Below are 24254 nucleotides of genomic sequence, written 5' to 3' on the forward strand. Positions count from 1 at the left end.
TAGGGTCAGAAAACAAAAGCCACACTTGTAAATTACACTTGTAAAAGTTTTATTAAATTGACCCCAGGGTATGCATTTTAGGATTTTTTTGTCCTAAGCAGGGTCAAGGTTTCAAACCTTCAGCGGCTCATCTACACCCAAATACTGGTCGAGTACCCCTCCCCCCCACCCCCGACGGAATATTTTATAGAGAGAACGTACCACACGTGAACTCTTCTAGGTTAATAGTGTCAAGTTTTACTCCTCTCAAATGAGGTGGGAATGCGCATGTTCCCGTGACTGCTGCTGACCACAGAGAAGGATTAAAACCGCAGTCGCATTCCAGTGGATTGTTATCTAGTAAACTGGAAAATAAAAAGGTTAAAGAAGCAGGTCAACACTGAAATAGACCAAAAATACTTTTATAGATTAATTCTGAGCAACTGAAGCAAGAAAATTACATTGTAGGAAACAAGAGCAGACAAAAATCATTTTCAGTGAATTTTCATTCTAACTTACACTTTAGAGAGTGTTGCCAATATGTTTTGTAACTGAAGGCCGCCCGGTGTAACGATCTTATTATCGCGGAGATCCCTGAATGAGGACACAAAAAATGTACATCAACTGCATAAATAACTGGACAAACTCATTATTAAACTTTCTACTTGAGGTTTTGCGTATGGTTGCAAAATAGGAAATAGGGAAACGATAAGTTTGTACTTAGAAAATTAAAGGGACAGTGTTTTACTTACAACACTTGTAGACGTGGAAGATGACTGAAAGCGATCGCAGGTAGCTTAGTTATATTATTATTGCGGAGAATTCTGCAAAGTAATTAGTGACAAAACACATTTAGTATTCAGTATTGTAAAAATCTCCGGGAGCACAACAGCACCGTTTGGTAATTATTACTTTCACAATTATGATGTAAATGAGGTAAGTCTATTTGTTACTTATAAATCAACCTATTTCATACTAAGTCATTTCAATTTCGAAGTATTCGTTTTTATCTTTGATGACTCGTTTAAATCGATCGGTACGGGCGAAATTCATCTTAATTTGCGGCCAGTCAAGACCGTATGTATATATGCTTTTCAGAATTTCATAAACGAGTGTTGATGTTTCTTGAATTGTGATGTTTGGTTCAGTTTGGAATTGAAGGCGTTAAGAAATTAGCATAGTACATCAATACTGCTTTACACATTATCAAGAAACCGACATATGAATAAAAGCTACTCACTTTAACTTTTCCCGAAGGTAAAGAATTGAAGAGGTGTGAAACTGTAGGGTTCATTCGGAAAGAAATTTAGGAAAACGAAATTATAACAGCAATGTTTTTACTAGGGAAAGATTCCTGTTGGCTGCTCGTAATCATGAAAGATAGATGCTTGAACGCTCAGAAACATGTACCATTCCGACAACTGTTACATTGATGGCCAAAAAAACATATGCCCACTCCCAAGCTAAGATTTTACTTTTTAGACACTTACTAAAAAAGAATTAATTAGAACAATTACTTACAAATGTTCCGTTTCTTGGGGAAGTTGTGGTGCTATTGTGTCCAGCTCGTCGCCCACGGATGTGCACGTCACAAGTAAGAAGATCTCATCTAAAGAGCATGTACAGTTCCCCGCATCTGAACACAAGAATGAATTGGCACCACTTTCAGAAGGAGTACTTGATTCCGAATAGTCTTGCTCGTCAGAGGCAGTAGGTGGCCCTGAAGAGTCTTGCTCGCCAAAGGAATTCAAAGTAGTTCGTGGGTTTGAAAAGTCTTGCCCGCCAAAGAAAATAGTTGGTGCCGAATATCCTTGCTCCTCTTTCGGCTGAGAAGTTGGCGGAGGGGTAAAATTTTCACCGTTCAGTCTTGCAATTGTGAAATTGACCAAACTCAATAACAAAAAAAGAGTACCGCGAAACATGTCGAAACTGTTTAAGCGGAAGCCCTTCGAGCTTCTAGTCAAATCCTTCGAGCTTTTAGTCAAATTTACCACATTTTCAACTGCATGTCCAAACCGCTTGTCAAGTCGGTTTATATTGAAGTTACAACGCCCTAATGGTGCATTCAAATGATGGGCATTCTTCGTTATAACACTTCAGTTCAAGAACCCTAGGCATTGTTTCTTTTTTAATGACTGATTCAAGTTAGTTAAGAATAAAAGCCTTTATTTGACATAATTCAATATGTGTTTACTCCCATCGCGAACAACCGCACGAGAAAATTTAAGCCAGAAATTTAAAAATTTAAAAATATCAGTTTTTCTCACAAGTCAAGGCACTAATTTCTTTGTTATTGTTCTGGGCGAGTGAAAAAAAATTGTGATTCAGGAATTTTACCAGCAGGGGCGTTTATTCCAAGCATTGTCAATGTTTTTCATAATCTTTCGCCGGCTTTTTTTTGCTGTTGTTAAATCGCAATATTGAAAAATTTTCTCGTTCCTCCATGCAAATTTGCCGGCCAATACATGCATCAAACAAGGTGTGACGGGAAAAGCAATAATGCTATATTTCATGACCCCATGGGCATAGAAAACAGAAATCGGTTGTCGATTAACATCTGAGCTAAGAAACGGTATAATTAGATGGAGCCAATCAGAATTCCGCTGTAGTATACCATAATTTTACTTCGTTCTTGCATCGTAATTTTCAACAACATAGTTTTCCCCGCCAAACATAAGCAAATCGAACTTTTGTTTCTGTTTTTTATTCTGGTCAAAAGCCTTTTTTTCTTCGCTAATTTCTGCCACTTTTTCGAAAAATCTAGCCAAGGTTTCAATACGCTATGGCTCAATAAGGTCGTGGTCACCCGGGCGTGGTCATTGGTCCAATTACTGATTATTTAATATCTGAAAATTTTTGAATGATTTTTCGAATGTTTTAAATTAATGAATAAAAATTTGTTTGGGGGGATGTTTAATATTGCGGAAAATTGGAAATTATGGGTTTGGGGGTTATTGAAAATTTTGAAATACCAGTGAGATGGTCCACCCCCACAACAAGGTGCCTCTGAGCACATTAGAGGACTAACTGGTTAGCTGTGTTTACCTATTCCATCCCAGTTTCTTTCCCCGGGGGAAACTCCTGGAATTTCTTGGTGGGGGTGTGCCGCCCGGTTCTCCAAATCCTGACCCTATTTCAGACCAAAAAATATAATTTTTCATCTGTTTCCAGACCAGACCTCGCAATCGAAAATCCATACCCGATTTTAAGAAATTATTTCATCGTTACTTAGATTAAAACAGGAACAAAAAAGATTTCTTAAAATCCATTTCGAATTCGCATATAAATTCTCTTTCTTTCTACCTCATTTGGAATTGAAACGATGAATACGTTCATACAATCTCGTAGTTCCTTTGAAACCCATACCCAATTTCAGACCAAAATGGGCAAAGTTCATACCCGTTTTTAGACCAGACGGCGCAAAAAACCTACCTTTTCAGGGGCGGATCCAGGATTTTTCTTAAGAGGGGGTGCACCACTAACTGACCGATGACGTAAAAAATTTTAAAAGCGAATACGAAGAAGAGGGCTTTTGACTAGGAAATAACGTAATGTGAACTGCTGAGAATACATATCAAACGATAGAGCAGATTTTGTATGTCTGTCAAGCGACTGCACAGTGTTAATTAGAAAGCTGCCGCAGGTCATCCCAGGGGGGGGGGGTGCGCACCCCCTGCACCCTCCCCCTGGACCCTTCCCTGCTTTTGGGGCGACACATACATATATGGTTTATACAGCTACTGTCGAGAAAGGTTGTCGGAAAAAGCGCACGCGGCAATCCCTAAAGGTATTGTGGTTTGTTTTGAGTTCACTGGGAAAGCAACAAAAGTAAGTTCTACAGCTACAGTGTCAGGAACAGTGTATTGATCATGTCCCATATCAACTTTAGGGATTGTCGCGTGCACAGTTTTTCCGACAACCTTTCTCGAAATAGCTGTATAAGGGAGTACCCCCGGGTTTATATCCTTCTCAAATCAACTCTATTTCTCCCCCAAAGCAACCCGACTCCCCTCTAAATGATACGGTTAAATAATAAAAAACGATCGCAGAGGAAAATACCAGGAGGAAACTATATAGACTACACCAGACTAAATCGTTATAAGTGCGATTTGGCAATCTCACCACTGGCTGACATTCAACTTAAATGCATCATTTTCTTAAAATTTCGTATCGATGTCCAACACCTCAGTGATACCTTTTAATACTAGGCTATTTTCCAATTGCGAGGAAAAATATAGTCTCCCGATCCGGATGTCGTCAAGTTGCACCCATGAAATTTCAAACTACCGGTGACAATTCACGAAGGTGATGACATCTCTTTGTCGGTAAGTACTGTATTTCTGGTAGCATCAGTGTGTATGTACTAAAACCACTCCGTGCTAAAAGTAAGGAAAACTAGGAAAGTCCTTCGTTTAATTCTCTACCAAGGGACAGATACTGAGGTGAGGTAAAAGGTAACTTTTACTTACTTTAACATGTAATTTACTTGTCTTGAACTTATATTTATTTGAAAACATGGCATTCACCCCATCTGGCGCAGGGGGAAGCCATAACAAACGAAGTAGGATATCTTCACGCACAAAATAGGAATACTAGCTGTTGTCCAGTCTCTTTTTATATTCATCTGAAATCGAAGGGATGGATGAAAGTTGATGACGGGATTTTTATCATGGCAACGCATAGTTTCTTTCATACAGAAGGGCAAGAAACATATCAGCCTCTGACCGAAACCGAAACCTATAAACCTATTTCTAACTATAAAGTTGGCCATTTTCCTCAATTCAAAAGCTCTGAAGTAAGGTTTCGGCTTACAATGCCAAGGTTATGGGATTTATTCTCATTTATGTCATTGGGACATGAAAAGTAGTATCAATAGTGTATTTACGTCAGACAATGTACGTTACCGTATTTGTCATCACATCTGCTTTTTGACCTCTCGTATAAGGTTCAAGTAGGACGACATCATATCATAGCTCTACCGGAAATTTACGGGACAACAAACCTGGATTGACTCCAATGTATTTTCAACAGCACAGGACGCAGAGGAGTTAATATTTGTAGCCTTGATTCCAGTGAAACAACTTGACTGATCAAAACGTCATGCGATCCAGTTACAAATATGGTTGATTATTATCCAAAATATTATGCAATGCTGAGTAATAACAAACGTTATTAAAGGGCGACGCATTCTGAAAACGAAGATTTCTGGCGAGCGAGGCACGAACTAGCCTCACGGGGCGCAGAGGAGTTATTTGCGACCTTGGTGGTCGTTAGACAGTCAACTGTTTACTAAAGTTGAATATGAATTTGACCGATCAAACCGTTATGTAGGAAAGCCGACTTCCGACTTCCAACTTCTGACTTCCGACTTCCGACTTCCGTAGCAATAAAAGGCGGTGGTAGGCCTACGCGACTTTCACCTTATGCCAAAATGCTGCTTGTTTCAATAACGTTTTTTCTTTCTGCTGGGTAGATTATGCTATGGAAGGTTTTATATTTTTTACTGAGCAAATGTGATTTTAGCCGCTTGTTTCACACTGACAGGTCATGGCACATATCGATTTACAGTGGTTTTTGCTTCTGGTCGGCAAGATTTGCCCCCTGATGAAAGAGCATTTTCTTTGACCTTGTTTAAAGCGTAAGGCTTTTTATTACGGCTGAGTAAGGGCTCTAATTTTTCTCCAAAGTGCCTCCTGGACCTGAATAACAAAGCGATTTTCTTTAGTCCGTGAATCTGCAATGTTTTATCACGCTGGGCCCAGCTCGTTAGTTTTCTTTGCAGGATGTTAAATTATCACGGATAGTGATTTACAGATCCAAAGTTATAAGAATGAAGTGCAGCTTAAAACACGTTAAAATGAAGCTCCATCAACTATGGTGAATTGCATTGTTTGCATTGTGTCTCAGTATATTCCAGCTTAGTGTTTTTCTAGTCTTTTGACTGGAGCGGTTATTTCCTTCCTTGGTAATAGTTTTTTGAGTAAGTTTAGCCTGCACAACAGGTGCTTTGCGAGCGAAGCGCTTCACACTCGTTTCGCGCTTTGCGCAAAATGCCGCGTTCGCCTCGCTTGGCTCATAAGGCGCCTGTTATGCAGGCTAGAATACGATTAACAGTGTTTGGACTGTTTTGTTATTGCCACAGTGTGATCAGGCAAGACCATGGTTTCGGTTCTCCAAGCGAACCTCATCGGTCGCCGGGTTGGCTTTGTGCTTAGTTGCTTTTTCAAGAGCAAGTTTAGTTGTTCTCTTTTGTGGCGAGAACGGTACAGCCGTCCTTTCCAATTGAGCTTTGACTTTGGGCATCAATACCCGCGTGATGGATCGATCGGCAATCGAGCCTAACAGAACTGAGAGTCAAGTCAGAAGTCGGAGGTTAGAACTCAGAAGTTGGAAGTCAGAAGTCGGAGGATGGAAATCAGAAGAGGGAAATCGGAAGTTGGAAGTCAGAAGTGGGAAGTGGGAAGTCAGAAGTGGGAAGTGGGAAGTGGGAAGTGGGAAGTGGGAAGTGGAAAGTGGAAAGTGGCAGGTCCGAAGGTCTAGCCATTCAGCTTTGAGTCTGAGCGGTCAGAAATCAGAAATCCGGAGTGCGCACTTTGTCAAGTTTGAAGTCTGAAGTTTGAAGTATGAAGTATGAACTCTTAAGTCTGAAGTCTGAAGTTTGAAGCCGGAAGTCGGAAGTCGGAAGTCTGAAGTCAGAAGTCGGAAGACCCTCCTCGGCTTTCGTAGTTATGCGATCGTGTTACAAACCAGGTAAAATATTATACAATGCTCGGTGGGAACGCGCGTCGCCAGAAAGGCGACACATTTGGAAAGCGAAGCTTTACGAACAAGGCACGAAGTGCCGAGAAGAAAAAGAATCCCTTTATTAGACCTTAGCCGCTGTTATTCGTCCGCAATCATTTCCTTTAGCGGTTTTCTGGAACACTGGATAATATTTTACCAGGTCTGTAACACGATCGCATGACGATCCTACATGCTCGATCCTACAGTAAAACAAAGATCCACGGTATCAACTGTAAAATTTAACTACAACCAAGGTCACAAATAACTCCTCTGCACCCTGTGCTAGCCTGGGAGCAAGCTCTCCGGGGCGCTCTGGTGGCGGGGCGAAAAACCTACCCCACCCCCGTACCCTCGCGAAACTCTGGAGAATTTGCTCGCAAGCTAGGCTAGGCACGAGCCCGACCCTGTACGTTTCTCTTAGGCGCTATTATTCAACCGCAGCAGTCATTACCCTCATCCGGAGCACTGTAACACAATCGCACGGTTTGATCGGTCAGTCGACAGTGAAAAAAGACGATTCGTGCTATCAACTGTAAAATTTAAACTTGAATCAAGGCCATAAATAAATCCTCTGCGCCCTGTGTTATGAGCTCCTAATATAATCTGCGTGGAGATGTTTGCTGGAGTGTTTGAAAGGAAAAATGGATCAGGGAACAGAAGAAAATTGGGCGCGCCAGATCGCGAGAGACCCTCCGGATATCTGTTACTTAAGCAACAAACGTCTCCGTGCGGTTTCTTTAAGAAGCGTTTCCTTTTCTTCCCTCGACTCTCTCTCGTTTTATCTTTTCGCTCTCTTTCCAACTTTCTCGACAACCTCAGGGGAAAACGCTTGTTGCGAGGGTTAAGGTATCTTTCCTTGAGATTCTTCTTTACAATATTTTTCTAACTTAGAAATGTAATCATAGAAGTGCTACGGTTTTACCCTTTAAAACAAAACCACTATGGCGGCAGCTTGGTATAGTGCTATTCGTTCGTTTGTTTTTGGTAGGATTGTGCTTTTTTTTTAATAGAGCTCAACTGATAGGTAGGCCGGGAGAGAGCGAAAGAACGCCTTTGTCCATTTTTTCGCACAAAACCTCGTTCCGTACTATTCGCTCCTACCTCCTCCTCTATTCCTCGTTGTTTTTTCTGCTCTCTCGTTCGCTCCTTTCTCCACTGTCTGAACAATAGCGGAATGCCTGAAGACACGCAAACACGTTCTTGAGCGACGCACGTGAACCGGAAGAGAACTTTTCGCATTCATAGGCAGTGGTTTTGCTAAATTTTCTATTAAAGCGTCTCTATAAGACTAAGGACACTAAGCAATACAAACTTTTGGGAGCTTAATGGCCTTTTAAAACGGAGTAGAGTTCACTTCCGGTTGGCGTGCGTCGCTCAAAAACGCCTTTGCTTAAGCTCCCTAAATAATGTGTGTTGTGCTGAACATGACCATATTTGGCAGAGAATGGAATAACAAAATTTGAAAGTTAATATTGGCGGAAATCACCCCTCATAGTTAGGTGCCCATAATGCCACACGGTTTTCTCATTTGACACAGTTGGTGAAGCTGAGTAAATACTTTCAGGATACTTCACGTTACGCAACCAGCCTAGATGAAAAAATATATTTCTATTCCAAATTTGAGTAAAGAAAGAGCTCTAGAAAACCATCGCTTTGCTTTGTATCACTTAGTCTTCGCAAAAACATTTTGGAAATAATAACTCAACCCTTTTTTTTTAGTTGGATTATGTATTACCAGGCGCCCCTAACTGTTCTTTCTTACATATTAAATTCGAAAAGATAGGATTTTCAATTTTCTTTTCCAGATTATGTTTGACATAGATACTTCAACGGGATAATTTTTCTGCCGGTCAAAATGAGGTGTTTGCAATAACGATAAAGAAGAAAAATTCTTATTCACACGGGAATTATTTCTCAAATAGGGGCATCTTACCTCCGACGAAATGTTTCATTTTCTTTCTGTTAACTAAATTCGTAGAAACCTCCGAGAAAAAAAAAGTTTCCAGAAAGCGCAGAATTTTTTGAAATATCTTTCTGTTCTTTTTTTTCGTTCTCTTTGGCAAAAACTCTTCGTCAGTGGCATTTCTAGTAAAAAGCTTGTATAGTTAATTCTTAATGTAGACAGCCCTAAGGGAGAAAGGCCCTTAAGTCTTAACGTCTTATATTTTGTAGTAACTTGGTTACCAGATAACATTGGAATCCACTCAGACAGCCATACGTACGATAAATTAAAAACCAAACTTTATTTAGTTTGTGCAAAGTCTAATTGTTGACCAAGTCTGTATGCGATTCTTCTCTACACAAAATAAATATAAAATTGAAATACAAATATCGGATAACAGAGCATGCAGCGGTAACAGTAACGGCTATTCGGCTGAATCTACCAGTTTAGTATTTCTATAGCTATTTAGTAGGAAAAGTTAATCATGTTCAGATCTTTTTTACCTTATACAAGAGATATGTTGGGTTAAGCCGGTTTCAGGTTGAACCTAAGATCGTTCTTATGTTATGATACTAAAGACAGCGCCTAGAGGACTATGGACAAAAACGAAAAGTCTGAAAAAAAACGGGCGACGAAATTAAGTGCGAGAACTTTGCATCCCTCCTATTTTGTGAACCGCTGTAACATACTAGGTACTTGAAGTTCAGCAAGTACATCGTAAAAATAGATACTTAAGTCAATTTCTTTAAATTGCAGAGGAAAAATCTGTTCGTAAAACAAACAACTGCTATAGAGAAGACTCGTTTTGCGCTAATTGCTTCTTCACAGCCTTTTGTTCCTTTTTCAGGTGAACAAGTAGCATCGCCTAATGTCATTATTCCACAAAAAGACCCTTAGAAGTCTCGTCCAGGCACCGTAAACAATACTTACACTGAGAAAACCCCTTTAAAAGCAGTAAACAAAGAAATCCATTAAAACCCTTTCTTTTTTGTGCCGAAAAATGCTCTGAATGGCGTTCTTGATGACATCGCGCAGGTGAGGTAAACATACTTGCGCTAAGCGTGAAGGAACTACTTTAGTGTGGTCAACTTCATACACTCGTTTCTCTTCCAGTTTTGCCGGCAGAATGGCGGTTGGCTGGCTTACTGTTGCTTGCGCTCTGGCTCTTCTGGTACAAGTTTCTCTTTCTATTCCAGAAGAAGAATTTGAAGACATTCAACAGGACGAACTTCAAAGTAAGTTGCAACCTCTTTTTATTGATTTTTCAAGAAGGATAAATGTCGCTTAAAGCTGACAGAGGTACCTTCGTTTAGGGATAACATAATTCACTAAGACAGGTTTGATTTTACGAACCACCTTGTGCATAAATTTTGTTCGCGGTCAAGGTTGCATTTTCTAAGGTCTGCATTAGAGCCATGCACTTTGGCGAAAAAGACAGCAACTAGGTGACAAATTTTAATCTGACAGACGCTTGAAAGTATTGCAATAATTTTGTTTCAGAGCTCGAGTTAAGGGCATTATATAATAATAAAATACCATTGGCGAGTGCATAAAGCTCATATAATATGTTTATTGTACAATTATCTTTCTTGTGAATTAGACCCAGAAGAGGAAGGAATGAAGGTGCGTCAAAGGAGGCAAAGTAAGAAGATGAGTACTACTTGTTTTTCACGCATACGCAAAAGCGAAAATTTGGACTCGTTTTGTTTTGTTTTTTGGCGAATCTATTTCGAATTTTCTCTTTCGCGCTCTTTTTTTCCTTTGCCTTTCTTCTTTTCTTAGCGGTTTTGTTACCCACTTTATCGTCTTTCTTTTTCACGAAAAATTGTGGTTGGCTAACTTTTTAGAAAAGGGAAAAATTTAATTTTCAAAGAGTAGTATGTAAACAGCGAAATTGGCGGTGGATTTTTCCCCAAAATGTTACCTTTTTTTGAGAGTGTAACTCTGTCAGGATAGGTCAGAATATCCAAAACGAGGCATCGCTGGAAAGATCTATCTTTACTGACGTTGTTACTAACCAATTTATTAACTTAAATTGAAAGTTAAATGGGTCAAGGAAGGAAAATATGCATCGTCCCATGTGGAGCGATAACGACTAACGCAGTCGTCAAAGGATTAAGGTTATGTGTACTACACTAATTGCAGCAAAACAGTAACCACTGGGCCGTTGGTAAATTCGTATAAAAATCACATTCTAGTCTTAATTGTTTGTGTCGTAAAGCAGAATGAATTGCGAATCGAGGTTTTTTTTACACACAAAAAAATAGTTGTCGAAATTCTAGATGAGATGTTGTAAAATATTTTCTTGTCAAATTAACCCTTTTGAACTCAAAATGGTACTCTTTTGACGCATTTCAGTAAAAACTATGCAGCTAAGCACATAACAACACGTCTTAAGTCAATAAAAAAGGGTTTCCGTAATAAACGTGCAGCTAAAACTAGCTGTCATAATTAAAATACATTCAGGGGGATCTTTTAGCCCTGCCTCTAGTCATTTTGGGGAAGGTAAGTTCCCATGAAGCTCCGAGCACCACGTAAGCGCCACGCAAGGCATATAACCCGCCTGGGGTGAGGCAATACCCAATGCATAGGACGAGTAACCGTTGATTTTCCCCTCCTTCTTTCAGACGTATCTCCTTAGCAAAAATGGCAAATTCAGTGTGCTTTTGTTGTTGTTTTTTACGGAGGTAGGACTAAAACATACTTGTGCCACGTAAACGAAAATAAGGAAAAATGTTTGCTTCGGAAGTAAAATAAAGGTTCTTCTCACTTGAGGTTCGAAAATGTGCAGAATTGGTTTTTGTATTCTGAACCTTTAACTTCAACTCTTACTTAAATCCGGAAATATATTAAAAAAATACTTTGGGACTGGCCTGCAGTTAGTTACCGTATTTATTCGAATAAGAGCCCATCCTGAAAGCAGAAAAAGTTAATAAGCGCCCAGCCTCTAATAAGCGCCCACCCCCTCCTCCTCCCAATCAAACTCAAATAAGCCCTCACCCCCACCCCACCCACTTGAGTGAATAAATTCTAATAAGAGACTCCCCCGAGGACTTAGTTTTCTTCAGAGTATTTTACAGAAACCTTGCTTTGTTACTTCTACGCGTTTTGTTATTAGCATTTATTGTTTTGTTGCAAAAAAAACGTACTTCACTTGCTGAAAATGGTGAAAATTTAATAAGCGCCCACCTTGAATAAGCGTCCACTCTCAAGGTCCAAAAATTTAATAAGCGCCCAGGCGGGGGGCGGTCATCCAGACCCCGAGATCAGGGGAGGGGGGGGGGGGGGCGTCTCCCTTCGGGCGTCAGTTTGGTGTCATCCAATAAGAGAAGAGTGAAACGGTAAGCCGGCTACTAGTGTCTTGTTGGGTATCAACTCAAGAAAATAACAACGAAACCTTGCAAAAAATTGTCCTTTTTTCCGGATTACTCCTTCTAAATATCTTTTCTTTTTCTTGAAGGGTGACTGACAAACGGTGGTGTTAACTTATCAGTCAAGATATGTTGGGGTATTCAACAATGCATCACATATCGATAAATCTTTGGTCGTCTGTTTGCTTTTGTACAATTAATTTACATTACATATATAATTATAGAGGTTCTTTTTTCGGGGGGGAGGGGTTAGATTACTCTACCTTTGTGACGCCCTGTTTGTAGTTTTCTTATCTGTATTTGCTAAAAACTACTGACTGAAATAAATAGGAAAATAATTGTGCCTCCTTCTTTTGTTAGGTGGTTGTAAGGACTTCCTCGACTACTGCGCACAATGGCTAGACAGTTATTGTCAAACTTATAAGGATTACATGAAAAAAAATTGTCCAAGGAAATGCGGCTACTGCAGTAAGTATCCGAAATGTTAAACTTTCAAGACATGATGTGTGATCTTACTCGTCCCAGTCCTCTTTGTATTTGTATTTGTATTTTATTTTTACTCCATCCTTTAGATAATACCTTGGTTGTACAATATCAATTAGTACAAGGTTGATTAAACTACGTGTACATAATAAAAAAAGAAAGTTAGAATGGAGAAAGGCACATTATAGAAAACTAATTATGGCCCTTTAACAGGATTGACTTTATTCTTATATAGCTTTGTTATTCATTATAACACAAACACGCACGCACGAATTTTCTTTGCGCGTAACAGGCGGTCGCGGAGAAAATCGGCTTCCGTGAGGCACGAAAAAGGAACCTGAGTAATTTTTTTCCAAATTTACAACAACAAAAAAATAGTATTGTGGATTTCAAAGGAAAAGAATGGGAGCTCGCCGTCACAAGCGTCAACATAACAGCGGCTGTTATGGCTACGTTTGTGACCATTGAACCACGAATCTCAAACGCGTTGTCATTAAACAATTGCAACGTACTTTCTCCTGTTGTGGGCGGTGCTCACCAGCAATAGCCGCATGAGTACAAGAGCGAATGTTGTGGAAACACTCAGCCTTATACGGGTATCTATCGGTTAGGCTTAATAGAAAAAAAAAAGTAGCGCGACTAAATGTTAAACTCAGCGCGCACAACAATCCTGAGGGACTGATTGCACTCTATATGCGGAGGTTCTATGCAGAGTTACTTGTTTGATTTTAAAGACGGTGGTTAACTACCGTGAATATCGGTCAGCGGTCAGCGAGAAAGATGAGGTAGGTACTTCGTATATAAGTACCTACCAAAGATGGCGGTAATTTTTGAGCTTCGTTAAATTTACAGTGAATTTAGCTCATCAAAGCCGCGGTTTCCTCTTATTTTCTTCTTTTTTCGTGTTTCATATTGTCCTAATTCATCTGCATACCATTATGGGTCTAATGACAGAAGAATCGAGTCAAGAATTTGTGCTTCAGTTTTCTTGCTGACCTGTAATTTAATTTTATTTAATGCTGATGTCAACTGGCTGCCTGGCTCCGCTAGCCCCCGTGGTTATTCCAGGCAGCCAGTACTCTAGTTTTTACTTTTAATATTTCCGTTGTCGTAATTTATTTTGAGCAAGAGTGAGTCCAAATAAGGATTATTGTGGTTGTTCGTGAATGCATTTTTCTCTTTAGTTATAATATTTTCTATTAATTTAAATTGTCTTTTTAAATTCATGATTTTTAAGGTGGTCCAACCGAACCGCCAGGTGAGTGTTTTCCTAATGCATGCTATAATAAATACAGTCGACTCCCGATAACTCGAACCCTCGCTAACTCGAACCAAAATCGATTTCCCCTGGATTTCCGTCATACATTCACTGTAATTTTACCCTCGGTAACTCGACCCTCGATAACTCGAACTCCCGCTAACTCGAACCAATTTTCGTTTCCCCTCAGGTCATTTTCTATATAATTTTACCCTCGATAACTCGAACCATGTTTTGATCCCGAACCATGTTTTGAACTGGCGTCCGAAACACTGAATTTTGGATTTCCTATTGACGCGTTGTAGGATCATAGTTTACTAGTGGAGGCTGATGTTGATTGTCACAGGCTAACGTGAAGCAGCTTTTCTTCTCAAAACAGTAAAACGCACGATCTATTTAGGCTATGTTTTTTTTACGTTATGTTTTGATATATAATCTAGAAGTATCTTTTAATTTTCAATTGAGATTTCTACAATTAAATGTGATCGGCTATTTTCTTCGAACTCCAGATAACTCGAACCTTTTTTCGATTTCCCTTGAAGATTCGAGTTATCGGGAGTCTACCGTATCGCCAAGTCATGCCATCTAATCCGCTGCGGCAGCCAAATCAGATCTTTGAAGCAGCAAGCATGACAGATTATTTGCGTCAGACATGCCTTAAGGGTCGATTCCTCACTTAAACGTTCGTTACCTCCCCAAAATACTGAACTTTACCATTGACATGGCAAGAAAATGAGTCCCGGCTGCGTTACAGAAAATATTAAACTATCCCTCGCACTCGCGTTCGACGTTCGAATTCAGCCTCATCTCCCGAATGTCTAACCAAGAGGTCGCAGATTCAAGAGTGCTAAGAAACTCTGTGGGAAGTTTATCGCCATTTTCCGTTTAAAAGCGTGTCCAGAACTGAATCATAGACTTTCTTAGCGCTCACAAAATTCTGATAAACTTTCAGCCGCCATTTTACTTCGCTTCATGAGGGTGCTACGCGGCGGGGACTGGGAACCGCCAACAAACAGCGAAACAAACGAAGATAAAAAAAAAACGTCCAAACAGACTTCCCGACAGATCGAGATCTCAGACGCTTTCAAGACAAAAATTGGTAGTTGCCCTGTGCGAGCAACAATTAAAAAAAAACACTTCACTTCCGTTTGACGTGCGTCAATCAAAAATGCCTTTTTTTCTGTTTTCATAATAAATTGCAAATTTCACTTCATGTCTCGTTTCATTTTCACACGAAGTGACTTCAATCTAGAGTTTGTAGAACAGAAGAACGGTTTGAAAGTCTATCGGTGTCCCCTCTTCAAACTGAGCTGTAAGCCCCTGAAATGATCCCGACTCCGAAATGATCTCCATTTCTCATCACGTCGTCCCCGAAATGATCCCCAAACGGGAATGATATCCTAAAACTATGGATCGAGCACAATGCACAACATTAATTTAAGTTTCACTAATAATCTTCACTTGCCCGCATTCGTTAATGACATTAATTTGGGATTACAATTTGAACTGGATTAAACAAAAATATTATTTAATACACAAAGTTTAGTATATTTTTGGTAACACCATGAACCGCTACTGATAACATCAAGAAACATGACATTTTCTATTATTAATAATTTTAATACTTAGGCCATTATAGCCCGGGCTATGTTAAAACTGCATGCCTTGGATAATGAATGAATTTTCAAAATGACGTTTTAACACTTTTTAAAATTTGAAAATGATGTTGAAGATGAAAAAAGTAGACTTAAAGGCCATTAGATAACAAAAGCGCTAAGAAATCACATAAACCGTGGTGAAATATTAAATGCGATTAAAGAACGTAAACTCTGCAACAGACTTGCAATAATTTCGTGACGTAATACCATTCCATTCCAAGAATTAAATGGGGATCATTTCGGGGTCGACGTGAAGAGAAATGAGGATCATTTCGGGGTCGATTTGGGGATCATTTCAGGGGCTGTACAGACACTTTTCTGCAATTTAATTCTCTTGAAGCAATTCGATCGCCAAAATTATCGCTACCCATCCTTCTACTATCTTGCAGATTAGATTAAAAGATATACAGCAGTGTTAAAATTAACTTTCTTTTGTTTTAAAATTTTACTGATTATCTTCCATCTCCTAATGTAGTGTGTGCAGACAAATCCAGTCATTGCAGCGGCTGGAAAGACTCTGGGTATTGCAAACAGTCTAGTCAATGGCACAACTACATGAAAGCCAACTGCGCAAAGACCTGTGATTGTTGTGGTGGCAGTTGTGGTGGTGGTGGAGGTGGTGGAGGTGGTGGTGGAGTCTGCAGTGGTAAGTAAACGAAAATCGTTTTATAGTCAAGTTATCTTCAATCCTACGAACCCTACGAACCCGGTTGGCTCAAGGTATGGTATCTAAATTCAGCCAGGAGACCTTAAAACCTGCTGATTTAATATATATCTTTTGAACATTTTAATGGTTATGTAGTGGTTTCATGGCGTTATGTTTAAAAAAAATTAACGCCGTGACTCATAGTCGAAATGACTCATCACTTTTCTGTTAAAGAGACACCCTGTAAGCACTGTGGAACTAAAAAGCGTGCTCCATCTCTAAATTATTTACGAACCAGACTAACCCATTTTAATATTCTGAACACAGACGTATTTTCGGTTGCCGGAAGCTACAACAGGAAATACGCCTGCGTAGCTGATGATTTTACGTGCTATGACCTTAATCGCTCTTAAATTATGACTGAACATTCTGGATCGGAATCATCCCCTCGCTGAAGTGCCGGGGTTTTTCATATGTCTTTGCTCTGTATTCTCGATGAAATCTCCGAGCTTCACTTACTGACCAAAAGTATGCATTTAAACATGTTGGCGTTTACAAAACGATCACTTCGCGAAAGTAAAAAATTAAAAATAATTACGTTACTGACGATCCAGGGGCATCCAACGCCAATTTTCGGAAAACATCTGTTCGGAAAACGATTTGAGATTTAGAATTTTCGGAACATTTTCGAAACATTTCTTGCTTGCCTGCCTCTCCTAGGATTTTCGGACATCTAAAATATGGTATTATTGCCCATTTTTAAGGCATTTTTAACTTAAAAAGGTCACCTAGAATTTTCGGGAGCCTTTTTTCTGGCTGAAATTTTCGAAAAAGTACGTTTTGATCCCTATAATTTACGGATCACTAGAGTTTCAGCTAGGAAATCCGAACAGATGAAAAATTTTAAGGGGATAAGAATATGCCTAGATCTACTGTTAAAATACTAAAATACGTTTAACAATACTATTTTTAAGTGTTTTTGAACTATATTCTCGTTGGGTGCCCCTGACGATCTACCGCCTCATTTACCAAGATTGATAGATCTTTCAAATAAAAAAAATTGCGAGATTAACAACTGCTCTGTGATTTCTCTCTCTTTCTCTTTCTAGTGAGTGGTGCAAGCTCCCACGTAAAGGCCTGTTCATTTGACACTGATACGTGTGACTGGCATAATGTACCTTTTGATGATGATACAGACTTTGTTGTGCGCAGCCGCAGTACAGGAGGGCCGAGCAGTGGAGCGGGAGGTAGTGGTAAGTTGGGAACTAATGTGATTATATTTCATATTGCATAGTTAATGTACTAAAAATTTGGAACGCACATGGCGGGACGCCACTTAAAGGAACAGTATCCCGTTACTGCGCATGCACCAAACTTTGATTTTTGGACAGGATGTCGCGAAATCAAAAGATGCGAGGAGAGTAAGAGAATCTTGAAAAATCCGTTTGCATCGCGCTTGGCCGGGTTCAATACGACACTAAAACTTCTCAGGATTATAGATCAATGATAATTTGTTCCTGTTAAGTTTTTATTTGGGCAAAATCTGGATTTTTTGGCGTTACTTTTATTGCCGTTGGCCGGAGGACCAAAAGATTGGAAGCACTTGGATGCCGATTGAAGGCTTATTTCTTCTGCTAGCTTCCATACAAGCTCAGATAATTGTGAAAGGAATACGCAGAAATGAAACAGCAACAATAAAGACTCTAAGAAAGAAACCGTTGAGACATTGATGTGACTGAGGAGATCTTGTGGAGGGGAGCTTCGTGAAGCAGAATGTTTTGCAACGACGCGTTAGTAAACTTTTAAATGAATCTGCTTACGGCCGACAAAATCGAACAAACAGGCGCTACACGTTTTGAAAAACTAGTGACATGAATCATAATATCATTCGTGACTAATCTTTGTGATGATTCATGGCGTTGAGATTGCATTTTTATTTATGTCTTTCAAACGTTTGAGGCTAGAACGCGAGCAAATCAGGCAGATATTACTGGACTTGGAGCGATTGACCTCTGACACGAGTTTCAAATTAGAAAATATGTTTTTAAAGCGAGCGGAACGAGATTTTCGGGTCGCGAGGCGGCCCGGCTAGCGATAAAATCGCGATGAGTCTTCGAACCGCGAGCCAAATTTTTATATAAGACGAAAGACTTCTTCGAAAGTCTAAAATATTACTTGAGAATATAAACAACATCTCTCTGTCGGCGGTGCGGTCCGGAAGAAAATCTTGTCGAGTCAATTTGACAGTTCTATTGTCTTTTGAGGAAAAAACAGATGACGCTCGCGCGTGCGCATAATCGGGACACTGTCCCTTTAAAGGCGAGATATATGAATAGTAATTTTTTCTTGCGCTGTGATTGGCTATACGAGAGAGTGAAATAGAGTTGAAATAGAGTGAAATAGAGTTTACTTTGTCCGCTGGGAATAGACCTTTCACACATTCCGCTCTAGTGAGCAAACATGAACAAGGAAATGAGATCGAGGCTCCTACGATAGACAATTTCATAAAAAACGCTGTATTTTTTCCGCCCAAGCCTTGACTTGGTAACTTTGTATATAGAAATGCAGAAAAAGTCTATTGACGCTATTTTCACACAAGAAAAAGTGTAATCTCTTTCGCCGCATAATAAGGGTGCCTGGATATTGGCCTCGCTTATTTAGGCTGGTATTCACCCTTTTTTTGTTTGCTTTTTCTAATTTTTTGTGCGTGTAACGTTCCAGAGTTTCTCGCTTAAGTAACAAGATATTCACCTACTGTAACCACGCAATATTCAGTGGTGGATTTAGAGATATGGTTCAATTTCCCGTTCCCCAAAATTATATTCGTCAGGAAAGTTTAATACTTAATCGATCTAATGAAATTCAGACAAAGCTATTTTATCAGTTAATCCAAGAAAGCAACTCTGGGTTCTTTAGGAACGTCACATGTACTGCGCCTATCACTATAGTAAGCGTCTAATTCGTAATGGCGTGGAACAACCTTGTCTTTAGGGCATTTGTCCATTTTTTGAATTTTGAAGGATGAGCAAGACCTTTTTTTCAACTAGGAAAGTTTATTGTCCTTGAGGGCAATGGCAAAGCCCAATTGATGATCCCCTTCGAACTGGTATTAGCCAGCCATGACAGTGACCATGGCAAGATGTGCATTAGGTTTAACTACTACATGAATAGGTAAGTCATTAGTATCTTTTCCCTTTGTTATCTAAGCAGCTGGTACCATTCTTAAACATTGTGTTAGTGTCGTAATTTGCTGGCTCGACTTGAAATACTACAGTCCAACGTTTGCAAAAACTCGATAATTTATGATAACAGAACCTCCTCATGATAACATTAATTTATGATAATTTAGAAACTGAATTGAGTTCAACCATAGTTAATAGAGTGGAATGGTTATGAAGCCCGTCAGACTCATTTGTTAAATGTTTTTGTAGCTTTGTGGACTTCACGGTGTACAAAGTTAAATGGCATTCCTATCTTTTGATCTTAATGGCCAATAAAAAAGTCGAAAATATGTGGCAAGCCTTCGATACGAAGATAATGTTTTATTCTCATGCAAATAATAATAAATATGAAATATAAAAAATAAATTTTAATTTTCACCACGAAAGAGCTTTTGCACTTGGTCTCATTTCAAAACCTAAAGGGTCGATTATTTAAAGGAGGTCTAACTTAGTCCGCGGTTTACGAAATCGTTGGACCTCCTGATCTCTTTTTTGGTGGGTTATTTTAAAAAGATAAATGTTTTTCTAGTCTACACTTTATGCTTTCATGAAACTGTTCACGATAAATTGTGTTTAGATAAAAGCGTTGAGCAAACTGAAAATGGTTTAGAACGGGTTTTGTTAAACACTGGCTAAACTCTGTTTATATAACAAGCCCAAAGTTTTTAAAACTCGCAAATGTCCAAAGGAAAAGTTTTACAGTGCTTACTCATTTCTCTGGCTGGTTTCTGTTTTTTTTATGGGGCAGGGTCGTTAGCTCTACGCCAGACTTTCAAAATGGAGGACCAGAGAGTTTCTCTTTGTCGTTTAGCATTAGATAACATAGGGTGAAGCGATATTGGACACCTTATGAGGTTTACACAACGCATTATTCTCTCAACGTAACGAGAACAGAACCCCACTAACCTTGTAGAATTGCTAAACAAACAAACAAACAAACAAACAAAGACTGTGCAGCGCCAGTTATGGAGAGAGCACACTAGAGAGTTAAGCAATAATCTGTAGTGATTAAGGTTAAGCACTAAACTGCGACGGTTAGCTTTCAAATGTTGTAATGGGATACGGCATACTTAAAACTTCCGGGATTTTGCAGCTATTCCTAGATGGTGTAGTGGATATGGATGTAGGTTATGATGCAAATGGCTCGGGCTCAAAGCATCCCAGTTCTGTTTATCTATCTTATTTCATACTTTCACAGTTAAGTTGGAATTAAGTTGTTCTTCGTATAATTTTAGTGAAAGAAACGACCTGGCTTCAGCCGATGTTACCTTATGTTAACCCTCTTTGTCTGGTCTTTTCCCTTCGACCTTTTCGGCATGGGTGGCCCTACCAGGAGTACAAGACTCCAGACATAGCTTAAGGAGTCACACTGAGACACGCAAACTGCCCCACCACGTCAAGGTTGTGACCCCTTTTGTAGCATGGCCTTATGCGACTACTGGCGCGACAATGATTATGATGATGATGATGATGATGGTTTAATCCCAATTGTGTGCCAGAGAGCGGGGACGATAAAATTCTCCTAATTGTTTAGTGATCTACAATATTCATCCGTAGGCGCAGGTCCTAGAGAAGAATGAAGACGTGGGAAGATATGCAGATATATGCAGTATCACCATGTTGTTACACAAAAATTCATTATGAGTCAACTATTGTGATGATGATAATTCCCGGTTTGCACTGTCACGCAATGAAAAATAAAAATGCAAACCATTGAATACAGAACGTCTAGAATCTGGGAAATAAAAGAAAATAATTATACAAAAAGCCTTGCCAAAAATCAGGTCTGTGCAATATTTCAAATGCGAGATATTCCGAAAAACGGTTTACCTAAATTTATAAAGCTTTGTATGGAAACGCCATGTTGGTGGGACACCAATGTGGCCTCCGGATACCAACAGAAACTTCTGTTTTCGAGTTTTCCTACTAATGGGTGAATTCTTCGCTTGATGAACTCATAAAGATTAAAGTAATATTTATTCCGAGACAAGGAATGTTGAGACAGCTAAATCTCTCAAAATCAATAGTGCTTTTAACCCACATATATAAGGGCTCTCCTGGCCGTCAGCTAGATGCCGCGTCACGCAAAAGCCTGGAAATTCAAGCGTCCTCTCTCGCAAAACGAAGAACCCTTTCGAACTTAAAATTTGTTTATATAAAGGTGTTTAGGTGTTGCAATACCTCGTGAAAGTAGAAACTCAGAAGAATCGATAGTGCAAACCAAGAACAATGATGATGATTTTGTTTATTGATCCGCAGTGGTACACTGGCGCTGTATTCTGTCAATAATCGTCGGGGTTCACCAAGAACCAAACTTAAACAAATGAGCAACTCTGGATCACAGTGGAAATGTGAGAAAGTACAAGTAGATGTCAGCGTACGCTGGCAGGTAGGAGAAATGATGATATTGATAATGGCAGACATTTTCGTCTGGCAATTTCTAGTAAAGAGTAGATTATAGACATTTTTACTGACCCAAAAAATGTCATACCTCAGAGAGCAAAGTCAGGGGCGGATACAGGAGTTTTTTTGGGAGGGGTTGCACTCGTCTCTGGCTCTACTTCAACACCAATAAACCACATAGTTTTTTTTTTGCAGAATACCAGTTGTATTAGAAAACCGCGGGTCATCTCAGGAAGGGGGGGGGGGGGTGTGCACCCCCTGCACCCTCCCCCTAGATCCGCCCCTGAAAGTAAATCATAGAGTTGTATAAGGCGTTAAGAGCAAGGCCAATTTACAGTCAGCTCTCTCTCTTAACGGACACGTCTATAAGACAGACCCCTCGCTACAACGGACAACTAGACCTTGCCTTTCTTTACCCTTTTATTTGACTCTCTTTAAGAAGGACATCTCTTTAAGATGGACACAGTACAGTGCCGGTCCCAAAGGTGTCCGTCTTATAGAGGGTTGAGTTGTTAACCCTAATTTAAGCCCCAATAGTGACCCACATCGAATTTCTCCCAACAATAACACTGCTTGATCAAACAGACAGGTTATGAGAATGAATGAAATGATCACCCAAGATGAAATGTTGTGATGTTAGAACAAATTCTCTCAAGCAGTACCATAAGTAATGTATGAAGAAAAGTGTGGAGAAGATGCATGTTGATGTTAGGGCTTAAAGGGTTAAAAGGAGTAAAGAAAGGCAGGGACCAACTGTAGGTGTCCGTCAAGAGAGAGTTAAATACAACGTCAAAAAAAACATATACAGTCAACTTTCTCTCAGACGGACACCTTTTGGGACCTGCACTATATGGCCGTCTTAGAGAGATGTCCTTCTTTTAGAGGTTTTCGTTAAGAGAGAATTGACTGTAAGGGATTTATTGATTTTTTTGACAAATCTCCTTTGGTTTTATAGTTGTTGTTTGAAGCAAATAAGAATGGAGGACCTATTGCTCTAGACGACATCAGTTTCACTGATAACTGCTGATTGACCGGCGACACCATTGAATAAGTAAGTAAATAAGTAAAAGTAACGAAGCATCTTTGCCCATTATTTTGGCCCCTAGCTGTCTGTGACCAAGAAATAGAACGTCAGTCAGGATTTGCTCTTATGGTTTTCAGTATACCTGTTAACTTCTCTCGGCTGAATTTTAGCTCTGGTTAATAACCGGCTGGGCCGTCACTAACCGAAGACAACAGATGACATTAGTTTATTAACCTGTCAAAACTCTTTGCAGTTCTTTTCAGGTATTCAGTATTTGACGAAGTTTAATCTAGGATTTTTGACGAATTTTGTTTTGATGAGCCCTTATAAGGGGAAGGGTTGAATGTAATAGAATAATAGATGGAATGAATTCGTGCTCTCTCACTCACACTGACCTCTCATACAAGGCAGTACTACTTCAGTGTTGAAAAAAATAAACAGGATTCTTTAATGTTTACAAGCCTATGGCTGGGTTTAGTTGTTTACAGCTATTTCGAGAGTCGGAAGAAAAGTGCACGAAACAATCCCGAAAGGTAATATGGGATATGATCATTACACTGTGGCTGTCGAAACTACTTTAGTTACTTTCTTTTAGCACTCGCAAAGGTACGTTCGTGGCCGCTCGTGCCATTCTTTCAAATTTCTTCGAAAATCAGTGAACTCAAAGCCGCTCACAATTCCTTTCGTTATTGTCGCGCGCATTTCTTCCGACACCCTTTCACGAAATAGCTGCATACATTGAACGTTCCCTAACAGTGGTTGTCTAACAATGAGTGATCTCTAGCTGGCATTACTGAGATGAAACTAAAGGCTTAGAAGAGGTGTTTGCTTGCGGAAAGTTTTGCCTTTGAAACCGGATTGTAACTTTTGCCTTTTTGAGGAGTAGTCTTTATTGTTTCCGTGTATAGATGATGCTAGCTCGCCCGTGCCTCTACTGATAAATGGAATGTTTATATTGTGGGAGGCCGCGCTTACATCTTAATGAAGTTAAATGGTGATTTACAAAATCAAAAGTCTTGCTTCGTGGTATTAAAGCACTTTCATTTGTTTTCTACAGGATTTAGTGCAATATCCACAGCTGGGACGAAGTGCTTTGATGAAATGATTAAATTCTAGATAGAACCAATCTGATGTCCAGTAGTTTTTTTTTTCAACCCTCCATCTTTCTTGCTGATACATCCAATAGCTACGTAGTATATAACTCACAGAAAAAAGGGAAGAAACTAACAAAACAAAGTGGGTTTGGTAATTTTTCCTCCCTCTCCGAATACTTCAAAGTAAGACCCAACGTACAATCATCCAACAAGTTTTAGCGGAGCTCTCTCTCTCAGCGGAGCACCATCAGTAAGAAAATTGTCCGAGAAATTTTGGTTCTGAATAGAAATCGTCCGTACGGAGTACGTCCGTACGTGCGTCTACCCCTTCATGTAAGCTGGGGTGAAATTTTGCATTTCAAGTACACGCGTGTTTCGGCAGTAAATCGTAT

At 39.6% G+C, this 24254-nt stretch overlaps 1 protein-coding gene across 1 annotated transcript; it reads left to right on the forward strand.

Annotated features, from left to right (window-relative positions):
* The first annotated feature begins 4311 nt into the window (after positions 1–4311).
* On the forward strand, positions 4312–23895 carry LOC140937350 (MAM and LDL-receptor class A domain-containing protein 1-like). Its single transcript, XM_073386904.1, has 11 exons — positions 4312–4421; positions 9818–9939; positions 10305–10346; positions 12436–12543; positions 13796–13816; positions 15950–16120; positions 17230–17373; positions 19168–19291; positions 21601–21730; positions 22700–22795; positions 23826–23895. The coding sequence occupies exons 2-10, from the start codon at positions 9831–9833 to the stop codon at positions 22769–22771; spliced, it is 921 nt and encodes a 306-aa protein (XP_073243005.1). The 5' UTR covers positions 4312–4421; positions 9818–9830; the 3' UTR covers positions 22772–22795; positions 23826–23895.
* The last annotated feature ends 359 nt before the right edge of the window (positions 23896–24254 follow it).

This window comes from Porites lutea, chromosome 5 (assembly GCF_958299795.1).
Source record: "Porites lutea chromosome 5, jaPorLute2.1, whole genome shotgun sequence".
Lineage (NCBI taxonomy): Eukaryota > Metazoa > Cnidaria > Anthozoa > Scleractinia > Poritidae > Porites > Porites lutea.

Bases quoted from the DNA above. Each gene is read 5' to 3' on its own strand.
- LOC140937350 (XM_073386904.1), top strand. From the start codon at position 9,831: ATGGCGGTTGGCTGGCTTACTGTTGCTTGCGCTCTGGCTCTTCTGGTA. The intron at 12,544-13,795 runs GTAAGTATCCGA...ATGATTTTTAAG, and splicing joins AAGGAAATGCGGCTACTGCA to GTGGTCCAACCGAACCGCCA. The intron at 21,731-22,699 runs GTAGGAGAAATG...TTGGTTTTATAG, and splicing joins ATGTCAGCGTACGCTGGCAG to TTGTTGTTTGAAGCAAATAA.